At 33.4% G+C, this 27307-nt stretch overlaps 3 protein-coding genes across 4 annotated transcripts; all 3 read left to right on the top strand.

Annotated features, from left to right (window-relative positions):
* The first annotated feature begins 17002 nt into the window (after positions 1-17002).
* Positions 17003-19445, top strand: LOC139867314 (F-box protein At3g07870-like). 2 transcript variants are annotated; one of them, XM_071855674.1, is made up of 3 exons: positions 17003-17308; positions 17674-18858; positions 19074-19445. In XM_071855674.1, coding segments are annotated over exons 1-3 (1200 nt in total). In that variant the 5' UTR covers positions 17003-17294; the 3' UTR covers positions 19075-19445. The 2 variants fall into 2 exon arrangements, with proteins under 2 accessions (XP_071711775.1, XP_071711774.1); XM_071855673.1 differs by having other exon boundaries at positions 19071-19445.
* Positions 19446-22720: 3275 nt separating this feature from the next.
* On the top strand, positions 22721-23452 carry LOC139868019 (putative F-box protein At5g52610). The gene has a single exon (XM_071856359.1). The coding sequence runs from the start codon at positions 22721-22723 to the stop codon at positions 23450-23452; it is 732 nt and encodes a 243-aa protein (XP_071712460.1).
* A 2249-nt stretch (positions 23453-25701) lies between these two features.
* LOC139868018 (F-box protein At3g07870-like) lies at positions 25702-26883 on the top strand. Its single transcript, XM_071856358.1, has one exon. It carries the CDS (start codon positions 25702-25704, stop codon positions 26881-26883), a length of 1182 nt encoding a protein of 393 aa, XP_071712459.1.
* Positions 26884-27307: the final 424 nt, after the last annotated feature.

Below are 27307 nucleotides of genomic sequence, written 5' to 3'. Positions count from 1 at the left end.
TTACACTTTTGAAAGACTTCAAGACACATATCAAAGTACTTATACTTAACAAAAATGCTTACAATTACATCCTCGTTCAGTTTCATCAACAATTCTACTCGTATGCACCCGTATTCGTACTCGTACAATACACAGATTTTAGATGTATGTACTATTGGTATATACACTCCAATGATCAGCTCTTAGCAGTCCATGTGAGTCACCTAATACATGTAGGAACTATCATTTGGCAACTAGCATGAAATATCTCATAAAATTACAAAAATATTAGTAATCATTCATGACTTATTTATATGAAAACAAAATTACATATCCTTTATATCTAATCCATATACCAACGACCAAAAACACCTACAAACACTTTCATTCTTCAATTTTCTTCATCTAATTGATCTCTCTCAAGTTCCATCTTCAAGTTCTAAGTGTTCTTCATAAATTCCATAAGTATAGTTTCATAAAAATCAAGAATACTTCCAAGTTTGCAAGTCTACTTCCAAGCTTTCTAATCCATTCCAAGTAATCATCTAAGATCAAGGAACCTTTGTTATTTACAGTAGGTTATCTTTCTAATTCAAGGTAATATTCATATTCAAACTTTGATTCAATTTCTACAACTATAACAATCTTATTTCGAGTGAAAATCTTACTTGAACTGTTTTCGTGTCATGATTCTGCTTTAAGAACTTTCAAGCCATGTTTTACTTGAAAAGTTGTTCTTCTGGAAAAATGATTTTTCATATGAACATGAAACTATATACAAAAATCTTGGTTAAACTCAAAGTGAAAGTATGTTTTTCAAAATGGTCATCAAGATGTCGTTCTTTCGACAGAAATGACTACCTCTTTAGTAATTGACATGTAACTTAAATTTCCGACTATAAACCTATACTTTTGCTGTTTGGATTCTTAAATTAGAGTTCAATATAAAACCATAGCAATTTGATTCACTCAAAACGGATTTAAAATGAAGAAGTTATGGGTAAAACAAGATTGGATATTTTTGATCTTTTTAGCTACGGGAAATGTTTAACAAATCTATACAAATCATATCCTAGCTAACTTATATTGTATTATACATGTATTCTAATATATTATGTAATCTTGGGATACCATAGACACGTATGCAAATGTTTTGACATATCATATCGACCCATGTATATATATTATTTGGAACAACCATAGACACTCTATATACAGTAATGTTGGAGTTAGCTATACAGGGTTGAGGTTGATTCCAAAAATATATATACTTTGAGTTGTGATTTAGCCTGAGACGTGTATACACTGGGTCGTGGATTGATTCAAGATAATATATATTGATTTATTTCTGTACATCTAACTGTGGACAACTAGTTGTAGGTTACTAACGAGGACAGCTGACTTAATACACTCAAATCTTTAAAACATAATAAAAATGGTTGTAATTATATTTTGATCATACTTTGATATGTATGTACATATTTGTATAGGTTCGTGAATCGATCCGTGGCCAAGTCTTATTTCCGAGGAAGGAAATATCTGTGAAAGTGAGTTATAGTCCCACTTTTAAAATCTAATATTTTTGGGATGAGAATACATGCAGGTTTTATAAATGATTTACAAAATAGACACAAGTACGTGAAACTACATTCTATGGTTGAATTATCGAAATCGAATATGCCCCTTTTTATTAAGTCTGGTAATCTAAGAATTAGGGAACAGACACCCTAATTGACGCGAATCCTAAAGATAGATCTATTGGGCATAACAAACCTCATTCAAAGTACCGGATGCTTTAGTACTTCGAAATTTATATCATATCCGAAGGGTGTCCCGGAATGATGGGGATATTCTTATATATGCATCTTGTTAATGTCGGTTACCAGGTGTTCACCATATGAAAAAATTTTATCTCTATGTATGGGATGTGTATTGAAATATGAAATCTTGTGGTCTATTGTTACGATTTGATATATATAGGTTAAACCTATAACTCACCAACATTTTTGTTGACGTTTAAAGCATGTTTATTCTCAGGTGAATACTAAGAGCTTCCGCTGTTGCATGCTAAAATACGGACAAGATTTGGAGTCCATGTTTGTATGATATTGTGTAAAAACTGTATTCAAGAAACATATGTCGATGTAATATATTTCTATTGTAAACCATTATGTAATGGTCGTCTATAAACAGTATATTTAGATTATCATTATTTGATAATCTACGTAATGTTTTTAAAACCTTTATTGATAAAATAAAGGTTATGGTTGTTTAAAAAATGAATGCAGTCGTTGAAAAACGTCTCATATAGAGGTCAAAACCTCGCAACGAAATCAATTAATATGTAACGTTTATAATCAATATGAATGGGACATTTCAGTTGGTATCCGAGCGTTGGTCTTAGAGAACCAGAAAATTTGCATTAGTGTGTCTTATCGAGTTTGTTAGGATGCATTAGTGAGTCTGGACTTCGACCGTGTTTTCTTTAAAAATGATCGCTTAACATTTTTGTTGGAAACTATATATTATTAACATATAAATATTATGTGATATATTAATCTCTTAACATGTTTGATATTGTGTGATAGATGTCTACCTCTAGCACAAATCCCATTGACTCACCTAATAATAACGAAGAGTCAAATATATATTGGCAAGATTCACAAGTTCCCGAAGAACCAGAAGAAGAGGGAACGGAACCGGAAGAAGAGGAACCAGAAGAAGAGGAACCTGAAGAAGAAGAGGTTCCGGAGGGGGGAATAGTGGGAACCACAGAAAACCGGTCAAATAAAAGAAAATCCTCAACCAATGGACCAAAGTTAACAATGGTCAATGGTGTTTCCGCTAAGGAAGCAAAATATTGGGAAAATTATCAATTTTTCGATGAATCGGATCCTGATGAGGATTCCGATGATGTTAGGGAAATTACCCCGACCCAATTTAATGAGGCAAAAGAAAATAATAAGGGAAAAGGCATCAAAATAGTGAAATCTGATTCCGACCCCGATGAACTTTATATGTACCGTCAACACCCGTATTTTCAATATCGTGACAATAACCCGGGAACCTCTAAACCACCAGGTTTTTCTAAACCAATGTGGAAAATGACGACCCGTATTAGAGGAACATCATACATCCCTAGAAGATTAGCAAAAAGAACCAAGTCCGAAGAAGAAGAAACTAGTGATTCAGATTAGAGGGGTATGAGCATGTTGTGTAATAAATGTATTGTAGTGTGCTTGTACTTTTATGTTCTATGTAAAAATTGCTTGTATTGTTTGTTATTAGGAATCTAATACTTGTCTATTTTACAGTATAAAAACAAAATGGACGTTAAGGGTAGACAACCGAATATTTTAGAAGACCTACCAGAGGATATGATTGTGGAAATCTTGTCTAGAGTCGGTCAGAATTCATCATCACATTTAGTTATGGCGAAATTAACTTGTCAAACATTTGAAAGACTTTCCAGAAATGCCTTAGTTTATAAAAGGCTTTCCTTTGATAGGTGGGGTATATCACATTGGGGAGACTTTAAGTTACGCCGTGTTTTCTTTAAAGCGTTAAATGCGAGGAACCCAAATGCAATTTTACGCTACGGGTTAAGAACCTATTTTAACTCAACATATCCCAACATAGGATTTTGTGAATTAGAAAGAGCTTCTAACATGCAACATAAAGAAGCATGTTATGCTTACGGGTTAGTGATGTTCGCTTCTTACCAAAGTGAGAAAAAGAACATCGGATTGCAGCTTTTAAATAAAACTTTCCCACAAGTGACGGATTCAGTAGTTGGGGAGAGAAACAAGGTTTTTAGATTATACGGGGCTGTTGGACATTACGAAACCCTCGTCCTTTTGACGACATTACAACATGCTGCCTAGCCAATGGTCATAACGGTTATTTTCCACAAGACCAAGGATGGGAAGTCGTCTTAGTAAAACCAGAATGCATGACTTGTTTCTGGACTTATGAATTACTTGTCTTTATTTCCTTTGCTTAACAACTTGCGTATTAACTAGATTTATCTTCAAAACTGTCATGTATCATAGTGTACTAGATTTATTATAATCAGTTTTTCATATGGAATTTTAGTAGTTGAATTGTATATTAGCTACTAAGTATGAACTTAACGGGTAGGTAGTACCCGAATTTAAACTTATAAAACGCTAATATGAAGAAAAAGCTTTTATAAATAAGTTCGTATTATGCTACGAGATACTATTGACTACTATTAATATTCAGTATGATTAAATTGTTTCATTTGACTATTTTGAAGGAAATGGCACCGACTACTCGACACACTTTGAATATGAGCGAAGAGGAATTTCGTGCCTTTCTTGCTTCAAACATAGCCGCAGTACAGGCCGCGCTACATACCAACAATAACTCTGAATCTAGCAATACAGCTAACGGCGCAAGAAATCGTGTAGGATGCTCCTACAAGGAATTCACTGCCTGCAAACCTTCAGAATTTGATGGGACTGAAGGACCAATCGGATTGAAACGGTGGACCGAGAAAGTTGAATCAGTGTTTGCCATAAGTAAGTGTGCTGAAGGATACAAAGTGAAGTACGCTACGCATATCTTCACGGGTATTACGTTAACATGGTGGAATACCTATCTAGAGCAAGTGGGACAAGATGCGGCTTACGCGCTACCGTGGTCAGCATTCAAGCACTTGATGAACGAGAAGTACCATCCCAGAACCGAGGTCAATAAGCTCAAGTCAGAACTTAGAGGGTTATGAACACAGGGATTCGATATTACTTCGTACGAAAGACGATTCACAGAATTGTGTCTATTGTGTCCGAGAGCGTTCGAAGATGAGGAAGAGAAGATCGACGCGTTTGTGAAAGGGTTACCGGAGAGAATCCAAGAAGATATAAGTTCATACGAGCCTGCCTCCATACAAAAGGCATGTAGAATGGCTCACAAACTAGTGAACCAGATTGAGGGAAGAATTAAAGAACAGGCGGCCGAAGAGGCCAACGTGAAGCTAGTCAAAAGAAAGTGGGAGGAAAATGGTGATAAGAGTCACCAAAACAACAACAACTATCCCAACAATCGCAACATCAATCGCAACTACAACAAACGCCACAACAACAACAACTACAACTACAACAATCATCCCAACAACAATAACAACCGCAACAACAAAAACAACAATCAGAAGCAGCTATGCCAAAGGTGTGAAAAGTATCACTCGGGGTTCTGCACCAAATTTTGCAACAAGTGTAAAAGAAATGAACTTCTAGTAAGGCGAGTAATGGTCCAGAATTTGTAAGTGTGGAGTTTCGAATGAACTTCATGTTCTAAACAGGAAAGAATGTAATAGCACGATTTGATTTGTCAAATTACCAGAATTACTGAGAATAGAGCTATCAAGAATATATTTTCTTGATATGTTTCGAAGTTAAGCAGAATGAAAGAGTTATATATCATGGCACGTGATGACGTTAAGGTATGTGAATCATCACGTTCCATTATAAACCCAGTATGACTTACTGTAATATAATCACGTTGATCAAGTGTCATTATATTATACTAACTCATGCATCAGTCCCCATCACTACATTAAAAAAATCATTCTTGAATTAAGTCGAAGGTTTACAGAATATAGAAACTAAACAATTTCCTTTATGATGTAATAGATAGATAGCACGAAGAGATAAATAATTTCAGACGAGAATATTTATGAAAATATCTTCAGAAATATCGAAGATATTTATGATGATATTTTGTAATTTCTAAGTTCGAAGGTTGATGAAGAAAAATTTTCCGCACGATTTTAACATGACTTCGGAACAAGATATTCTCTAAAGATTTCATCGGATCTAGAATTATCTGGATTCTTTGAATATAGGGTATGGTTCTTGTATTTGTCCTTGATCTCCTTCGTAGTTAGCTCAATCCGTTTTCCAGTTCCAACTTTTCTGAGCTTTTCCAACGTATCCTTCTTTACCATCAAACTTCTGACTGTTATGGTCGTTTTACGGTAGTCTACAGTTTCTGCTACTTCATTCAACTTTTCAATATTCAGAGTATTGATTTGTAGACTGAATGCTCTTCAAAATTTCAGAATGGAAGATCATAATTCTTTGAGATAAATGTTATATGTATACATATAACTTTTGATGTAGAAACGCTGCGAGATTCAAAATACTGATTGCTGATTTTCCGATACTTGGCATGGCAATTCTCGTTACAAGTTGCCGATGAGTTCATGATAAGACTTCAATAGATAAATATAGTGATTTGTCGAAGAGATTTAAGCCAAGGACCAACGAGGTTGCTGGTACGTCTGCTGGTAATATGATGGAATATAAAAGGTTCCCCGGTAACAATAAAAGAGCACGCGTATAAATCAAGGTTATAATAAGGCTAATTCAAATGAAAAGTCGAGGTTGACTTGATGGAGCTGTGACAAAATTTGCTACTTTGAAAGGGATTACTAAGTTATTTTGGGTAATAATAACACTAAGAAATTAGCACAGCTACGTGTTAAACGTTTACTCAGTTCCCGAGAGTTTTTCAGGTGCATAACTATATGCATCAGTCTTTTCTCCCATAGATGAAGTGCAGTTGGTTCATCCTCTCGATCGAGGTGTTTTCAAGAGTCATGAAAGGTTTGAACGCAGATTGTAATCATCAAGATACAAATGAGGTTTAAGATGAAATCAAGTGGCAAACTTGAAGATATGTTTAGTTTCATATGTTATAATCAATATTTTAATTCATTTTAATTGTCCAATATTATTAGTCCACAGTCGATAGTCCACAGTTAACAGTCCAATAATTCATATATAGTTTAATATATAATATTCGAATTAATTAATACGTATCGTGACCCGTGTACATGTCGCAGACTCGATCACAACTCAAACTATATATATTATTGTAGAATCAACCTCAACCCTGTATAGCTAACTCCAGCATTACTGCATATAGAGTGTCTATGGTTATTCCAAGTAATATATATAGATGTGTCGATATGATATGTCAAAACCTTTTATACGTGTCCCGATATTTAAAGTGCGTAAAATAAATAACAGAAATTAAATGGCGATAAATAAAATTGCGAGAATTAAAATTGCGATAAATAAAATGCGATAAATAAATTGCGATAAATAAATTGCGATAAATAAAAGGTAATACGGAATTAACAGTTAGCTAGGAACAGTTAGCTAGGAACAGTTAGCGTGGATTCTTAACAAAATTTCTCATAATTAATTTGTTTGTTTCTAACAAATTTTATTTTGTCCAATGTTTTCTTCATTATGCCACTTGTTGGATTCTGATAGGTCAAAATCCAAATATGAAATTGAATGAAAATGGTTATTTTGTGGTGAACGGATTCGTATATCTTGTGGATGTAAGTAGGATAGTAAATGACTGTTGAATCAGATTCGAAGAATGTACAATGTAACTTATTAATGTGAAATCTAAATATTCCTTGGGTATTACCTACCCGTTAAAATATTTTCATCATTAACAGTTTTGTACGAAAGAATTTTTAATTACAATCTTTATGAAAACATATATACATATATATTTTCTTCAGATGTAATCATGGATTTATTGAGTTAATATGATATTAATCTCATTTGGTTTACCGTTAGAACTGGAATACATAATCTCTAAAACATTAGAGATTACTTAATCGCCATAAAGAACGAAGATAATTGTTGTAGAACGATGATTATACTCGAGGTACAGAATGAGATGTTGAGGCATGTGATGTTGAAACTTGGTTTGTTGTTGGTATTATTGGGGCTGGTGATGTTGCTGAAGCTGGTAAGTTTTGCACCATATTCTCCAAGTTGATTACTCGAGCGCGAAGCTCGTTGACTTCTTCTATTATTCCGGGATAATTGTTGGTTGGAACGAGCGGATGAATAAGATCTAGAATCTGAGATAGTATATAATCGTGACGGAATACTCTGGAAATGAGAGAGAAAATGGTATTACTAACACGTTCGCCGGTAAATGCTTCGGGTTCTTTGCCTAGAGGTGAATTTGGTTGATGGAAAGGATCACCTTCTTTTTGTCTCCAATGATTAAGTAGGCTACGAACCCATCAGATGAATTGGGGATGGCTGATTGACTGGTTCATTCTGGTGACGCTGCTTCTGGAGCTTAGGTGAATATCCATGTCGGAATAGTTGTCGGATTAACTATCAGGATAGCTATCGGAAGCTGAGGGACTCGAACTAGTTGAGGGATTCATCTCGTACGATCATATGAAGGATTTTTGATAAGAAATGGATTATAGGATGTAGATTAGTACCCTGCAATACATAATTTACATATGTATATATAATACTAAAATTTCATAAGCTACGGAGGAATCTACGGAATCTGTCAGGAAAAGGTAACAATAACAGATACGCTAAGATATGAATTAGCAGATACGCTAAGATATGAATTTTGTCTATACACTATTCACGCAATCATTGCAGTATGATATGTCTAGACTAAGAATGATAAGCAGATGAGTTTCGACTAGAAATGATAAGCAAAACTTTTGACATGCAAACACGGTCGAAGTCCAGACTCACTAATGCATCCTAACGACTTATCAGTTAGACATACTAATGCAGACCTGGTTCTCTAAGACCACCGCTCTGATACCAACTGAAAGGACCCGTCCTAGTCCATCTGGACGAATACATTACATTTGGTTACATCACGAGGTATTTGACCTCTATATGATACATTTTACAAACATTGCATTCGTTTTTAAAAGACAAATTTTTTTTACATCGAAAGTTGGCGGCAAGCATACTATTTCATAATACCTCTAACTACAATTGACTTAATAATAATCTTGATGAACTCGATGACTCGAATGCAACTTCTTTTGAAATATGTCATGAATAACTCCAAGTAATATCTCTAATATGAGCAAATGCACAGCGAAAGATTTCTTTCATACCTGAGAATAAACATGCTTTCAAGTGTCAACCAAAAGGTTGGTGAGTTTATTAGTTTAACATAAATAATCATTTTCATCATTTTAATAGACTACAAGATTTTCATTTCTCATAAATATAGGTCCCATGCATAGAGACAAAAATAATCATTCATATGGTGAACACCTGGTAACCGACATTAACAAGATACATATAAGAATATCCCCTATCATTCCGAAAAATCCATCGGACATGATAAAAACAACATCGAAGTACTAAAACATCCGGTACTTTGGATGGGGTTCGTTAGGCCCAATAGATCTATCTTTAGGATTCGCGTCAATTAGGCGTGAACTAACTCTCAAAATTAGTGATGTTCCCTAATTCTTAGGTTACCAAGTAAAAAGGGGCATATTCGGCTTCGATCATTCAACCATATAATGTAGTTTCGATTACTTGTGTCTATTTAGTAAAACATTTATAAAAATTGCGCATGTATTCTCAGCCCAAAAATATAAAGGGTAAAAAGGCAAATGAAACTCACCTAATGTATTTTGTAGTAAAAATACATATGACTATATTGAACAATGCAGGATTGGCCTCAGATTCACGAACCTATATCAGTTGTATATTTATTAATATACATAGTTGTAATCGGACAAATATATATATATATATATATATATATATATATATATATATATATATATATATAAAACTTTATTAATTATATCCTTTTTATGTTAATAATTTATATGTTCTAGGTATTCATTTTTATATATTTTAGCTAAATAAAATATTAATTTTGTTATATTATATCTTAAGTGTAATATATATATATATATATATATATATATATATATATATATATATATATATATATATATATATATATATATATATATATATATATATATATATATATATATATATTTATATATATTATTTGTTTGTTAAAAACAGTATTTAAATAATACTAAGATAATATTTGTAGTGATAAAATTAATAATAATGATAATACTCATATTAGTAAAAATAATACTAACAGTAGTTTTTTTTTTTAATAAAATGCATAATCTAAAAATGATAGTAATGAAAATATTGCTTGTTGATAATAATACTTAATTCTTAATAATAATAACTATTATAACGATCTCATTACTAATGATAATCTTAATAATAATACTTTTGTCAATATCAATAATAATAATTCTACTATGATACTTATTACTAGTATAAATGATAATAATAATAGTTTGTATTATTTTCGTAATAACAATAATAATAATAATCATATTCGTAATCGAAATCAAAATCAAAATTTTACTTGCATTCGTATAATTATATTCCAACTTCTATAATTTTTATCATATTATCTTTTATTATACAATTACGTCATTAACATGTTTCATATCTTTGAAATCATAATGATAATATAATACTAGCAATGATAACACAATGATATTAATACTAATATTAAAAATATTAGTTATGATAATACTAATAAATTTTTAATGATAATACTAGTAATAATAAGGATAATAATATAAATTACATTAGTAATAATAATAATTATGTTATTAACATTAGTAATAATAATAGTTATCATCATAATATCAATAATTAATAATAACACTAACAACAACAACAACAACAACAATAATAATAATAATAATAATAATAATAATAATTAATAATAATAATAATAATAATAATTATTATTATTATTATTATTATTATTATTATTATTATTATTATTATTATTATTATTATTATTATTATTATTATTATTATTAATAATAATAATAATAATAATAATAATAATAATAATAATAATAATACTTAAAATATCGATTAGTACCTTAGAAGCATTAAAAAGAATTTAACTGCCCGCGACGGGACTCGAACCCGTGACCTTTCGATACCCGACGCAAGCTCCCAACCATCACGCTATACATGTTTATCTGATTTAACACAACCCTAATACATACTTATTCAATAACTCTATGTTCCCTTCTTCTTCACCTATAACAGTCGACCAGGACCCATAACAATCCATAAAACTTGAATCGTTTTTTTTTTTTTTAAATTGTAACAGAAATAAAAAGCGATTCATTTTGTGTGAATTTAAATTACTAAACTAAAAAAAAAATTAAAGAAAACAGAAACTAAAGCTTCTGTTGCTCGTTGCTGGGTTTTAAAAAAAAAATTGATTTTGCAATTTATAAGGTTATAGATAAAGGTTATAACATAAAATAGGTTAGAAATCATTCTTGGAAACATTCCAATTCGTCAATTTATCTTGAAACATAACTGAAAGTTCGAATTTGATTGAAGAACGAAAGTTGACTTTTTAAAACCAAAACTTTGACCATGAAATTCGATTTTGATATTAGGAATTGAAACAAGAGCTTTTGCAGATTGTTTGTTTAAATAATTCCTAACAAGACCTCATTAACAGGTTTTGAAAATTAATACGAAATCGCGATTTGACTTAAAAGGAGGAAGAACAGAGGTCGACTTCTATTTTTCTCCTTTTATTTTTCTGTTCTTCCTAAATTGTGACAGATTATAATGAGTATTAGTTGCTGCTTAACACTGTAACAATAATCAATCGCATTTGTTTTGTATTGACTCTGATATCGACACATTACTAAACACAGACAAGAAGTACAACAATATCATTCAGTAAGAAAAAGAAGGAAAAGTAAAATAGGAAAAGCTAACAGATTTTTGTTTGATACTGTACTAGGATTTGATCCCAGATTAGAGACAGAGACGAAAATCTTAAATCACATACAGTGTGATAAGAACGTAAATCAGGTTCAGTGTTTACAATATTCAATCAATCAAAAATAATAATAATAATACAGATTTATATAATTAATCGTATATGTATTTATATATATGTATAATCTGTATCTTGTATATGTAATATATATATACTGTATTTATATAATCTGATGATATATCTGGATATATATATATATATATATATATATATATATATATATATATATATATATATATATATATATATATATATATATGTATCGAATTTCTATTTTATTTATTTTTTATTTTTATTCTAATACTTAGTAATATTAATAATACTAGTAATAATATTTTTAATAATAATATTACTTAGTAATACTACTAATAATAAATGACAATTAATCATATGATATTATTAATACTAATAATAATAATTTTTACTTACTATCAATGACACTAATATTATAAATGATAATAATAATCTTATTAGTTATATAAATAGTAAATTCATTAAGGATGATAATAATATGAATAATAATATATTAACGTGTACATGTCAAATCTTATATATATATATATATATATATATATATATATATATATATATATATATATATATATATATATATATATATATATATATATATATATATATATATATATATATCATATTTGAATTAATAATATTAATATTACAAATATTCATATTAACATTATTAATAACAATGAAAGTAATGATAATAACATAACATCTATGTTTTAACTTATAATTACGTATAATATATTAACTTTAAACTATATTAATATTTATTGAATAATTAATACCACAATATGTTATCAACTATAAATAGAAATTATATATAGGTTCATAATAATATATATGTAATTATATATGTATATACATATATTTTAATATTAACTTACTTATTCTAATTATTATTTTACATTATGAATCCAGTTAACTATATTATTTTTATATATATTTATATTTATTTATTTGTTTTTTTAATACATGTTATCTACACACAAGTTCGTGAATCGTTGGAAATAGTCAAGAGGGTACTGAATCTATAAAAGTAGTTCAAACATTATTAAGACTCAACAATACAGACTTTGCTTATCGTGTCGAAATCATATTAAGATTAAGTTTAAATTTGGTCAAAAATTTCCGGGTCGTCACACATTTATGGTATGCCTTTTCAAAAGAATGCAATGTTTACAAAACGTATCATATAGAGGTCAAATACCTCGCAATGAAATCGATGAATGACGTGTTCGTCCATATGAATTTGGAGCCATCGTCACATATAGAGTCTACATATTTCTCATAGATAATAGTGTCTCAAATGTTTGAAATTAAATATGGCTAAAATCAAACCTGATTATGAATATGTACGACCTGGTTACGGTTTGAAGACATATGAAGCGATGAATAATCGATTTACCTGTTGGATCCCAAAAATTGAAACCCTAGTTGTGCAAGGTTGATCTGTAGTAACCTTTTGAATAGAAACCCTAATTTGTTGTGGCGAATTTGTGATGTAATCGAATCGTTAAACAAATTAATCTGTAGAATGATTGATTACTGTGTGAATATTGATAACTGAATTTTATGAAGAAGGGGAGTTATAAATGGGGAGTTAAGAAATGAGAAGTTTGGAAAAGAAACCTCCCTCTCCGTGCGTGCGTTTGATGAATTTGTAAGGGTAAAATAGGTTAGGTCAATTAATCTTAACATAGAGGGATTAATCCAAGTTAAGACAAATCCTGGCCATTAGATCAATTTTTTTAATGGAGGGGATTAAATTTGAAAGGGAATTTTGAAAAGCCTTAACTAATATGGGCTTTGTTTTAATAGTTAGAGAGGATACGGAGTATATAATTATAAAAAAATAAATTAATCTAATTTTATCAATGTTAAATTTACTTAAAAATTATTTGGATCAAACTTAATTAATACTCCGTAGTCCGTACTAAAACATTAGCCGTATAAACAAATTGACATACACTTATGACCTACCTTTAGACTAGTTGTAATGGTAGGGGGCGTGCGTTGATCGTGTGGGTTACTTTTTTTACTTTTTTGATGACTAGGATGTGTGAGTTTTTTGTGTGAAGTAGTGGTGGTGTGAGTTTTTCGTGTGGGTTGAAAGTGGAATGATGATGTGACATCTAATTTTCTTTTTTCTTTACAAGTATTATTATTATTATTATTATTATTATTATTATTATTATTATTATTATTATTATTATTATTATTATTATTATTATTATTATTATAATAATAATAATAAACTTAAAAGTTTTAAAACTTACAAAAAATTAGTGGGAAGCCTAGAGAATCTGGGCCCCCACACCTCTAGCAATAACAAAACCTATCCTAGTAAAAATATGAGCAGCAGCACCGGCACCAATATCTTGCGCCATCGAACTCTTCTGAACCCGCTTTAGCAAAGAAACAGCCTCCTTCTCTAATTCCCCAAGGGAAGAAAATGAGAAAGGAATGAAACCATAACCAATCGCCAGACAACTAGATTCGTACTTGACCCGCTTCCGACGAGCCGCATCAATCACAGCACGTCCAGGGACAAAGTCAGAAAGCCCAGACTGTGTCAAAGGGGAAGACCCTGTCAAGTCAACACAAACATCGCGACCACAATCCCAGGAATAAAGTAACACATCTGCAGGTCTGAGGGCCCTGTCGTTCCCTCCAGACAACCCAATGTCAACCTCCTTTCTCGCTGCAATCCCAGATCGATAACAAACATCAACAAGGGAATCCCGGACAATATTATGTCGATGCTTAATACCCACCATACCAGCACAAGATACCGCGTGATCCCCGAAAATATCCCCAGTAAAAACCCTTGAACAGGCAGAGCATGCCGTCGAGATAGAGAACAATGGAACACCTAACCGGTAGCACAACACACATCGGTAAGTCTTTGCGTTCATCGTCTGACCCAACCCCAAAATAGGGACTGCCCTAAGCCAAGCAGAGGTGTGATCACTCTGCTGTGATTTCCATAAGGCCGATTGTCGGGGAGATAACGAAAAAGTGGATTCTGCAGAAGCGGTAACCTTTGTGAAATAAACATCTGCCAATTTCTTCATGAGTATTGGGGCAGCGACCTCACTCGGATTACCTAAAACATCAAACCCAACCGTTTTATTAAACAGACCCAATGCATCTTCAAAAGCACGACCAAGACCAACAATACTCGCATGACGTAGGAGCTTGGTCTGCAATCCAGCAGACTGTAATCGAGAAGCCAGAAAAGCATAATGACGAACATCTCCCGCAGAATAAACACCAAGCCCTCCAAATGCAAATGGCAAGGTGGCAAGCCGCCACTGCCAATCACCAAACCCAGGCCCTGAAGCAGTAACAATACGCTCCAAGGAAGATCGAAGGGCTCCATCGAAAGCGCGTTGAGCCGCCTCAAATATACTAGGAGGACAAGTACGCAAGGAAAAATAGAGTTTAGAAACTCCCGTACATGCCCTAAGCAACAACAACTCACACTGAGGATCATCAAGCTTAGCAACCTTATCCATAAGCGCAATGGACTTGATCACCCTTTGCATCACCAGTTCACTACTAAAACCAGGATCGGAACTTGCGGGAGCCCCAAGCAACTTAACACCATTTAAAGGCCGAGCAATATTAGGAGGAAATACACCTACTTGCCTGCTGCGAGGGTCCTCCGTAGGCCAGAAAATTTCTGTTTTTTCAACGTTGAGATGCAGCCCAAAACGAGGCCCATCCTCCATAATCAAATGCAAAACCTTCCCCACCACCAAAGTGTCCCCAATAATAGTACCATCATCCAAATACCACGCCTGAAGACAAACCTCAAAATTATCTCTGATTTTATAAACCAAGGGTTGTAGGACCAAAGCAAAAAGCAGCGGACCAATGGGATCACCCTGTTGCACCCCCTGAGAAGACCATAATGTGTGGTTCCCATAATACAATCTGGCTGGATTAGAGTAGCAAAATTCAACCCACCGAGAAATGCTCGGACAAAGGCGGCGAACTTCACGTAACATGACCGTACGATCAACTAGATTGAAGGCATTTTGAAAATCAACTAATAACATAGAGAGGCCAACATCAGAGCCACGATCCTCAATCAGCCGATTCACAGCATGAAGAATAGCCTCACCACCTGAAGAAACACCAACACCAAACTGAAGACCATCGAAGTAACTTCCCAAAGACTGGCCAACCATAGCAGCGCCAACCTTCGAAACAAGACGTCGCCAAACAGTACCCACAGCAATAGGACGAAGACCACCGCCGGGCTTGACAAGCGGTGTGAGGGGAGCACTAGCAATATACTCTCCTAATTCCATAGGGCACCTTCCAGCTAGAAAGAGATTAACGACTCCGGTAATAGAGCCAACCAACTCATCCGAGACTGCCACAGCAGCACCACTCAAGCAATCCATAAGGTGTTGTGCACGTAAACCATCCCTACCACATGAAGTGACCCGAGGAAAACTTTTAATCTGGCCCAAAACAACAGCAGAAGTCGTAACGAGGTGAAGGTGATCAACCGTCATATCAGGCAAAGATGGAGCGATAGAAGAAGGGTGCTTAGACAGTTATTATTATTATTATTATTATTATTATTATTATTATTATTATTATTATACGGAGTATTATTTTAGAATAACTATTACGAGTATAATTATAAATTATATAAATATAAATATAAATTATAAATCACTTCACTTATATATAAACTATATACGGAGTATAAATTGGCATCATTCCTCAATTTTCACAACAAACCCAGTTATCTTGATCCATCTCTTTCTCTTCAACATCAACATGCCAAACATCCACATCTTTCTGCTCTGAAACACTAATGGCAGTCATAATTATGTTTTGATACAAAAGCTAATACGCAAAATTTTGGGCATAATTTTGTGCAAATCTCCCGATTGCTTTGAAACCCTAAAATTTGGGGGTTTTTCAACTGAGGTATTTTCTTAATAATATTACATCTTCATCTTCATAATCATCTGTATTTATCTATCCTCTTCGGTCAAGAAACTTAAAACGAATCATGGATTGCCACGTGAAAGCAACACCCGTTGGTTACCCCGTTGGATTGCAACGAACGCCTCCTTTTTTTGCCAACCAACGCCTTGATACTTGCGATGTGGGGCGGCGGTTTTGGGCCATGTCATCATCCAACGCCGTTGGATGGTACCGATACATATGGTCTTAAAGATAAGCCCAACCCATGTATACAAACACGTCATACGCTTTCATCTTCCTCATATCACTTCTTCTCCTTGTATCCGATGCCGACAAAAAACACCAGGAATTAGCTGCGTTCCATTCACAAGTAAAAGAACATGAAGACCAGCACCGATAGCTAACCTTCTCCAAGATATGTCAATTTCATGTTTATCTTCATTCTAATTTCGAATTGATTTTGTTTTATTCGAGTTTAGGGTTTACAATTTGTTGCTGCTTAAATTGCTTTTATCATCATGTTTTAGACGTATCTTACTTGATCTACTACCATTAGCCCTAAAAGTCCTGCATATACCACAAAAATTAAAAACCCTAAGACTTCAAATACTTCAGATTTTGAAAAAAGAAAAATGGAAAATGTGAGTGATGATGTGCGGAGCCCATCGGGCCGAGTAATTGGGCTTGGTCCATGGGCCGCGGTCAAGTCTTCCTCCTAAACCCTAATTCCCTCTTATAAATAGAGGGGTAATCTAAGCATTTAGGGTACACAATTCTCTCTAGGGTTTTTACCTACGGATCTTGTAGGGTTTTTCTCCCTTTGCCGTCGATAGGTTCTGACTATCGACCGGTGAGCAATTCGTTAGCCACCCTCCCGAGATCATCATCTCGGGTACGGGTTATCACGGTAACCGGATCGGAGGTTAACGACGATGACGCCTAAAAAAACCCATCTCATATTGTTGTTTGTGGGTGTATTTTCCCTCGGAAAATATATGCATGATCAGTGAGGAACTTGTCAATAACTAAAGGCTCCTTTTTGAATAATCACAATGCATCCATACAAAACTTATCAGATAATCATATCATTCAGATTCTTCTTAAACTTCCTGTCAAATCAATCGTCTGCTGCAAATGCGTTTGTCGTGATTGGCTGAATCTTATTACCGACTCTTATTTTATCAAACTTCACCTCTCCAAATCACCTGAATGTTTCATGGTTCTTGATAAGGATTATGAGGAACCTAGAACTACATCATCTTTGAAGTTGGTTGAAATTCATGAGGAACATGAGCACAATCATTTACACCACGACCCAATCACGAGTCTTAATCTTAACCTTACTCCTGTTTTTCAAAATGCTCGATTGTCTGCAGAGGGATCAGTTAATGGTTTGATATGTTTGTCTAGCAGTGACAGCACAATAAAGAAGACATATATTTGTAATCCAATCACTCGAGAATATATGATCCTTCCTAAGTCTATAAATGATACAAGAGATGGTATTTATGGTTTTGGAGTCAGTTTGTTGACTTCGGAATACAAAGTTATAAGGGTTTATAGAAAACCTTCAATGCGTAGACCTTGTCCGTTATATGCCGAGATTTACACTCTTGGTACTGGGCAATGGAGATGTCTTGGTCCCGTTACTTATTCCGTTTATGATTTTAGTGGTACGTTCTTGAATTACCATGTTCATTGGAATTTTTATGACTGTGAAAATCGTGTTGAAAAGATCTGCACTTTTGATTTTGATAACGAGACATTTCAATTATTTCCATCCCCTCCAGTATGTTTAGAGAGAGATAATAAATTTCGAGGAACGCTTGGAGTTCTAAAAGGTTGTTTATGTTATGCTTATTATACTCGCACTTTAGACGTTTTAATATGGGTGATGAAGGAATATGGTATCGAGAACTCGTGGCATAAGGAAGTGTTGATCAAACAAAGTATTTCCCCTTTTATAGGCCGGTCATCTAAACAAAGTATCTGTTTTCCAATAGGATGTTTGAAGGATGGAAGTATTTTGTTGGTGTATGGTTTGTTGGAGTTTGGTCCAGGGAAACTATTGGTTTATCATCCAGATACAAATACAAAAGAGGAGACAGAATTTATCGTTGTGAATGCGTTCAATTATCGTCCAAGCTTTGTTAAACTCCAAAACTTTGAATCAGAGAGTGTTCACAAGTTCCTATGGTAAACATGGTTTCCTCTTTATGTAACGAAACTAGAACTGGCAAACGGGTTAGGTTGAGTCGGTTTGGGTAACGGGTCAAAATGGTTCTGGGTTGCAATGGGTCATGGGTCAAGATTTTTAAACGGGTCAGATTCTCTCTTAAATTTATTTCTAACTGAATATGCTTTCCAAAAATGTGAAGGAGTCTGACATGTGTTTCTTGTTTCTGCAGCAGATGATTGATGGAATTCAGAGTTATTTTGTGGGCCTAAGTGGAAGTCTACTATCTATATCTAAAAATCTAGATTTTGTGGTGTTGCTGGATCTTATCTTATTATTAGTTGTTTAAATAGTTTTGCAGCATGACATCACAGATTAATGATGTAAGTTATGAAGATTATTATCCTTTTGTTATGTATGTACTTATAACTTATCAAATGATGTTTGTTCAGCATTAGTTGACTAAGTCTGCCTTATAAAAGAATATTTTATAGTAGAAGTCTATTAGAGAGGCCAAAAGTTGAATTAAACATCCATGGTGGAAAGATAGTAACATTTTGACAGTTCGGAAGATTAAATTAATAACTATTAGAGCCGAATAGCGTCCTTTCGGCTAATATTCGGTGTTGTCTTTTGGATCTTTTACGTTCAACCTGAAGAGTTATTGACTTTTTCCACATGATTATTAGTGTAGATATATATGTTCTTTTGATAACCTACTACATGATTAGTATAGATGAAAGTTATTGAAACTCATAAGTGTCATAGTTGAAAGTCTTAAGTGATATTCAGTAGTCTTTCGCCGATTCGAATGCATGTACTCAAGAAAATGATGGGTGCTACTTAATGATCTTGCGTTTGCAGCTGGTTCATATGACTTTTTTTTAGTTGTTTTCTGGGTGTTAACTTTTAAATGACTTGTTTTGGGTCGGATCATCCGATGTTTGAACTTATGTTTTTAACATTTTTTGGTATGTCATTAACTGTGTATGTTTGATGGGCACCCTTATTGTTTCTCATTTTCTGTTTAGTACATTATGGCATTGTTTTCAAAGTTCAATAATGTTTGCAGCCATTTTCATGTTTTCTATAATTCTATGCTTAAGCTTTCTTTATAGTATGCTGTCTTTTGACCCATTTCATACAAATATGGGTCAAAAACACTTGATCCCTAATAATTCATCTTTTTGATTCTATGTACCTAACGTCGATTACGTACATTCTTAATACATCAGTGGATTAAGTCATTAAGACTTTTAATTGTGTCATTTTTGGAGTTGGGATTGTGCATAATCTTATAGATGTATAATTTGATTTACTAATATCTACCATTGTGACACGCATAATATGTCCAGTAGTAAATATCAGGAGTTAGGATTTATAACTGAGGCTAAAAATGAAGATGTGATTATCATTCTCATCACACACACTTCAGATAAATAGTTAGGCCTCCAATTTAATAAAAGCTATACCATGAATCTTAAAATTAGAATCGTCATTGCATTTTTTTTAGCCATTTCTTTTTAAATATTTTCCTTAGAGTGAACAACTAATGCTTACATCTTGAATTCATATATTTGTTTTTATATTTGTTAAATAAAAATTTGAAGTCATCATACTGATCTTGTTTGTTCATTTGTGAAGTTGCAGTTGTTTTTTTATTAGCATATAAGCTATGATAATTTGATAAATATAGCATATTTATATCAAGAGTAAAGCTGTTAAATTAATGGTCTCTCTTCTTTTCCTTGAAACTCATTAATACTTATTTTGTAATGTATCTTTTCTTTCCAACTCAGGAACACCTAATTATTTTAGGGTGTGTTTGTATGAAACTATGAGCTTTAGCTTGTATCTAAAGTTTATCTTTTTTTTTTTTTTAGCCTTAAATTTTTTTTGTTTCATCCTAGCCCTTAATGTTTTGGTTTGGTTTCAAATCCATCCTTAGAACTAACTGGCATTAAGAAATCCTCGTTAGTTTGAATAATAGGAGGGCAGCTTGATCATTTTACGTTAAACAATAATAAATGTATATCACTTTATTAAATAGCTGTGATTCCCAATTTTTATGAAGCAATCTGCATTCCTAGTTTTATGGCCTAGGTTAATATTGTGATTAGCCAAACCCCATATACAAATGAATATATAAAGAACAAAAAGGGTTTATGTACCTGTTTCAACATTGATTTTAACACTTGAAATAGTAGCAGCATGGAAGCAATTCTAAGACGCCTTCGGCAGCAATTGCATATAATCATGTCACGAGATTCACGTAGATGCATTAGATTGAACTACTAAAAATAGAGGGTGTAAACTCAAATAAGAACTCAAGAATTCACATACATAATACGGAGTACATAAGTAATATTACTTTAGAAAAGTTAATTGTCTTTTCAATGAAATTCCTCTGAAACGTCAACTAAGTTGAATAAAGAATCTTGCAAATAATTGTCTTTCTATCATCCTCCATAAAATGTTCTACACAAGACAAGAAGCATGAATGCTACAAACCTTGTTAACTTTTTCCACAACAATCGAACTGTATGATTCATCGATTCCACTGGAAAATAATCCTAATAACATAATTGACCAAATAATAGTTGAAGTTAGCATTAGTATGTAAACTCAGTAATACATGTATGAATCCAACACTATAATTTTAAGAAACTATAAGTGGTTTAGGTGTTCCAAACAAACGGGTGGCGGCAAGGAAGCGGTTTTGATCCTTTACCCATAGAAACAGGCGAACCTGGCTCTAAATTATTAACATACATTAACTGATCAAGCTGTTTTTTTTTTTTTTTTGGCTAAGAACGAGATCATCTTGTTCAAAAGGCAAACTTACATTAAACTGAATGAGAAGAATCAGAAACTTTGATATAAAACCCGTGTTTCGGCCATAGATATTTCTCATCAAGATCAACTGGAACAATATCGGTTACTTGTAAAAGTGAACTCCTATGTTCACTTGTGGGATTCACCCCTGAAATCATTCCATTCAGCAGCTTTAATAAGATCCCATGTGCGAATGCGCCCTATCAACAAATAAATTGATTGCTAAATTTTGGGGTTCTTGTTCTTAAAATCATTCAACAATTGAAACCCCAACGAACTGAAAATTGGGTTCTTGGAAAAATTCGATTCTATACAAATTGTTAATTGTCACCGAGTAATAGATTTGGTTTTCGTTCGAATAAAAAAATTGGGGGTGGATTTGGGTTTTGAGGGAAGATCGAAACACCGTATGTGGCTAAAAAGGATTACTTAGCAGAAAAATATGACTATTATACCCTCGTGTGACACAAGCTAACGATGATTACTTAACGCCAGTTAGTTCTAAGGACGGATTTGAAACCGAATCAAAACAATAAGGGTTAGGATGAAACAAAAAAACTTTGAGGCCCAGGATGAAAAAAAGGATAAACTTTAGGGACTATTGGCGTAATTAGTCCATAAACAAATTGACATACACCTATGACCTATCACTTCTTTCTCCTTGCATCCGCTGCCGTGAAAAAACACAGAGAATTAGTTACTTTCCATTCACAAGTAAAAAAGCACATGAAGACCAACACCGATAGCTTCTCTTCTCCCAGATATGTCAATTTCAACTTTATCTTTATTCTAATTTCGATTTCGATTTGATTTTCCTTTATTCGAATTTCGGGTTTTCCAAATCGTTGCTGTTTAAATTGCCTTTATCATCATATGTTTAACGTATCTTACTTGATCTCCTACCATTAGCCCTAAAAACCCTCTATATACCACAAAAATCAAAAACCCTAAGACTTTGTTGAGGTAATCTTCCTGCTCTCTGCATTAATTAAACAACACTCGAAAATCTTTGTACTCGTGTTTGGATTTGAATTGAAAAAAGAAAAAATGGAAAATGAGAGAAACTTGTCAATAACTAAAGGCTACCTTTTGAAATCAATTGTTGGTGACATCAGCATGAATAAATGCAATGCATCCATTCATAACTTATCAGATAATCATATCATTGACATTCTTCTTAGACTTCCTGTCAAAACAATCATCTGCTGCAAATGCGTTTGTCGTGATTGGCTGAATCTTATTACCGACTCTTATTTTATCAATCTTCACCTCTACAATTCACCTGGGAGTTTCATGGTTCTTGATAAGGATTATGACGAACCTATAACTAAAACATCTTTGAAGTTGGTTGAAATTCATGAGGAACATGGGCACAATCATTTACACCACGACCCAATCATGAGTCTTGATCTAAACCTTACTCCTGTTTTTCAAAATGCTCGATTGTCTGCAGAGGGATCAGTTAATGGTTTGATATGTTTGTCTAGCAGTGACAGCACAATAAAGAAGACTTATATATGTAATCCAATCACTCGAGAATATATGATTCTTCCTAAGTCTATAAATGGTACAAAATTTGGTATTTATGGTTTTGGGGTCAGTTTGTTTACCTCGGAATACAAAGTTATAAGGGTTTATAGTAAACCTTCAATGCGTAGACCTTGTCCGTTATATGCCGAGATTTACACTCTTGGTACTGGGCAATGGAGATGTGTTGGTCCTGTTACTTATCCTATATATGATTTTAGCGGGACGTTCTTGAATTACCATATTCATTGAAATTTTTATGACCGTGAAAATCCTGTTGTAAAGATTTGCACTTTTGATTTTGATAACGAGACATTTCAATTATTTCCATCCCCTCCAGTATGTTTAGAGAGAGAATAAATTTCGAGGAATGCTTGGAGTTCTAAAAGGTTGTTTATGTTATTCTTATTATACTCGCACTTTAGACATTTCAATATGGGTGATGAAGGAATATGGTATCGAGAACTCGTGGCATAAGGAAGTGTTGATCAAACAAAGTATTTCCCCTTTTATAGGCCGGTCATCCAAACAAAGTATCTGTTTTCCAATAGGATGTTTGAAGGATGGAAGTATTTTGTTGGTGTATGGTTTGTTGGAGTTTGGTCCAGGGAAACTATTGGTATATCATCCAGATACAGATACAAAAGAGGAGACAGAATTTTTCGTTGTGAATGCATTCAATTATCGTCCAAGCTTTGTTAAACTCCAAAACTTTGAATCAGAGAGTGTTCACAAGTTCCTATGGTAATCATGTTTTTCTCTTGATGTAACAATATACTATACCCACTAAAAAGTTCATGTTGGGTCGGTTTGGGTAACGAGTCAAAATGGTTTTGGGTTGAAATGGGTCATGGGTCAGATTTTTAAACGGGCCAGATTTTTTTTTAAATTCTTTTCTAACTGAATATGCTTTTCAAGAATGTGGAGGATTGTGACAATGTCTTTTTTTTGCTTTTGCAGCAGATGATTGATTTCTGAGTTATTTAGTGGGCCTAAGTGGAAGAAGTCTACATGCAAAGTTTTGTTCATTTCTCATTTTGCTTTCATACCATCTATATCTAAAAACTTAGTGTTTTTGGTGATGCTGGCTCTTATCTTATTATTAGTTGTTTAAATAGTTTTGCAGCATGACATCACAAATTATTGATGTAAGTTATGAAGATCACCATCTTTTTGTTATGTATGTACTTATGACTTATCAAATGATGTTTGTTCAGCATTAGTTGATGACTAATTAAGTCTGCTTTAGAAAAAGTATATTTAATAGTAGAAGTGTATTAGAAGTTGCATCCATGGTGGAGAAATATTAACATTTTGACAGTTCAGAAGATTTTATTATAGTGTTGAAGGTTTTGGTTTTACTCATGAATTTAGAAAAAAGTTACCTTGATGTGAGAATAGATGCTGCAATTTTAAATTTTTAATATGGGTTTTGGATAGGTTATAACTCGTAAGTTCAACCCAATGACTTCCTGATGAAACCCACATACCATACCTGTAGTATTTAGTATTAACCTTGGTCAAAAACAAGTGTAATGGTGATGTGCGCTACGCGGCGCGAAAACTATGGAATCACGTGGTGGTTCTGTTTGGGTTATGTTATAGTATTTAGTATTAACCTGCATTTTGCTTCTTAGATGGCAAGTTCTTACCTAGTAGCTGATCACTGATCAAAACTATACAACGAACATCAGGTGGTTGGCTGTTTGGGTTATGTTTTTTTTTTTTCTTTTTGTCTGCGATCGATTATTACTTACGCAGCAATCAAGTTTTTTGTAATATAATATGTAAGGCGCATGTAAGGTGTTTGATGAAATGCCAAAAAAAAAAAACATTGATTATGACATGCCGGCGTCCTTGCGTCCCCGGGGAGCAAGGTCGCAAGAGACACCTTGTGTCCAACGGGGAGCAAGGTCGCAAAGAGGCATCTTGCGCCTTGAGCGGGCAAATTGTCAATTTTTTTCTTTTTATGGGTTCTGAGTCAAAAGGGTTACAAAAAATGGACATTTAGGTGTTATACATCCCCCCCCCCTTCTCTCTTTTTTTTTTTTTGAAAGCTATATGTATTAAAACACCAAGAGGCCCAATTGGGCTTACAAAATGCCAACAGAAGCTTGCAAGGGGCAAGGTTAGTATGGGTCGTAAGAACTAAAAAGCACATGATACAAAACGCTATACACCCAAAACTAAAAAATCAAAAACAAAAAAAAAGCTGAAAATAGCCACATGAATAAAGACTGCATAAACACGTTATTCCTCAGCTAATCTTGATGCTCCTGGGTCCTGCTTCCACTCTTCCAAAGATATACTCCACTTTTTCTTTCGGTTCGTTATCCAAATATGAGCTAGTAATTTTGCCGAAACTAAGATGTCTTCTTTTAGAATAACAGAACGCCGCTGAGCTGGACTATGAACTACTTTGTTCCTAAAAATCCTTCATATACCACAAAAATAAAAAAACCCTAAGACTTAAAAACAACTCAGATTTTGAAAAGGCAAAAATGGAAAATGAGAATAACTTGTCAATGACTAAAAGTTCCCTTTTGAAATCAATTGTTGGTGACATCAGCAAGAATAAATGCAATGCATCCATACAAAACTTATCAGATGCTCATATCATTGACATTCTTCTTAGACTTCCTGTCAAAACAATCGTCTGCTGCAAATGCGTTTGTCGTGATTGGCTGAATCTTATTACCGACTCTTATTTTATCAAACTTCACCTCTCCAAATCACCTGAATGTTTCATGGTTCTTGATAAGGATTATGAGGAACCTAGAACTACAACATCTCTGAAGTTAGTTGAAATTCATGAGGAACATGGGCACAATCATTTACACCACGACCCAATCATGAGTCTTGATCTTAACCTCGCTACAGTTTTTCAAAATGCTCAATTGTCTGCAGAGGGATCAGTTAATGGTTTGATTTGTTTGTCTAGCAGTGACCGCACAATAAAGAAGACTTATATATGTAATCCAATCCCTCGAGAATATATGATCCTTCCTAAGTCTATAAATGATACAAGAGATGGTATTTATAGTTTTGGAGTCAGTTTGTTGACTTCGGAATACAAAGTTATAAGGGTTTATAGTAAACCTTCAATGCGTAGACCTTGTCCGTTATATGCCGAGATTTACACTCTTGGCACTAGCCAATGGAGATGTCTTGGTCCTATTACTTATTCTATATATCATTTTAGCGGGACGTTATTGAATTACCATATTCATTGGAATTTTTATGACCGTGAAAATCGTGTTGAAAAGATCTGCACTTTTGATTTTGATAACGAGACATTTCAATTATTTCCATCCCCTCCGGTATGTTTAGAGAGAGATAATAAATTTCGAGGAATGCTTGGAGTTCTAAAAGGTTGTTTATGTTTTTCTTATGATACTCGTAATGTAGACATTTTAATATGGGTGATGAAGGAATATGGTATCGAGAACTCGTGGCATAAGGAAGTGTTGATCAAACAAAGTATTTCCCCTTTTATAGGCCGGTCATCTAATGTGTTCTGTTTTCCAATAGGAAGTTTGAATGGTGGAAGTATTTTCGTTGGTGTATGGTTTGTTGGAGTTTGGTCCAGGGAAACTATTGGTATATCATCCAGATACAGATACAAAAGAGGAGACAGAATTTATCGTTGTGAATGCGTTCAATTATCGTCCAAGCTTTGTTAAACTCCAAAACTTTGAATCAGAGAGTGTTCACAAGTATTTATCGTTGTGAATGGGTAATCATGTTTTTCTCTTGATGTAACAATATACTATACCCGCTAAAAAGTTCATGTTGGGTCGGTTTGGGTAACGGGTCAAAATGGTTTTGGGTTGAAATGGGTCATGGGTCAAGATTTTTAAACGGGTCACATTTTCTCTTAAAAATTTTTCTAACTGAATATGCTTTCCAAAAATGTGGAGGAATCTGACATGTATTTCTTGTTTCTGCAGCAGATGATTGATGGATTTCAGAGTTATTTTGTGTGCATAAGTGGAAGTCTACATGCAAACTTTTGTTATTTCTCATTTTGCTTTCATACCATCTATAATATCTAAAAACTTAGTGTTTTTGGTGATGCTGGCTCTTATCTTATTATTAGTTGTTTAA

This window comes from Rutidosis leptorrhynchoides, chromosome 9, assembly GCF_046630445.1.
Source record: "Rutidosis leptorrhynchoides isolate AG116_Rl617_1_P2 chromosome 9, CSIRO_AGI_Rlap_v1, whole genome shotgun sequence".
Lineage (NCBI taxonomy): Eukaryota > Viridiplantae > Streptophyta > Magnoliopsida > Asterales > Asteraceae > Rutidosis > Rutidosis leptorrhynchoides.
This window is presented reverse-complemented; position numbering and strand designations above follow the sequence as displayed.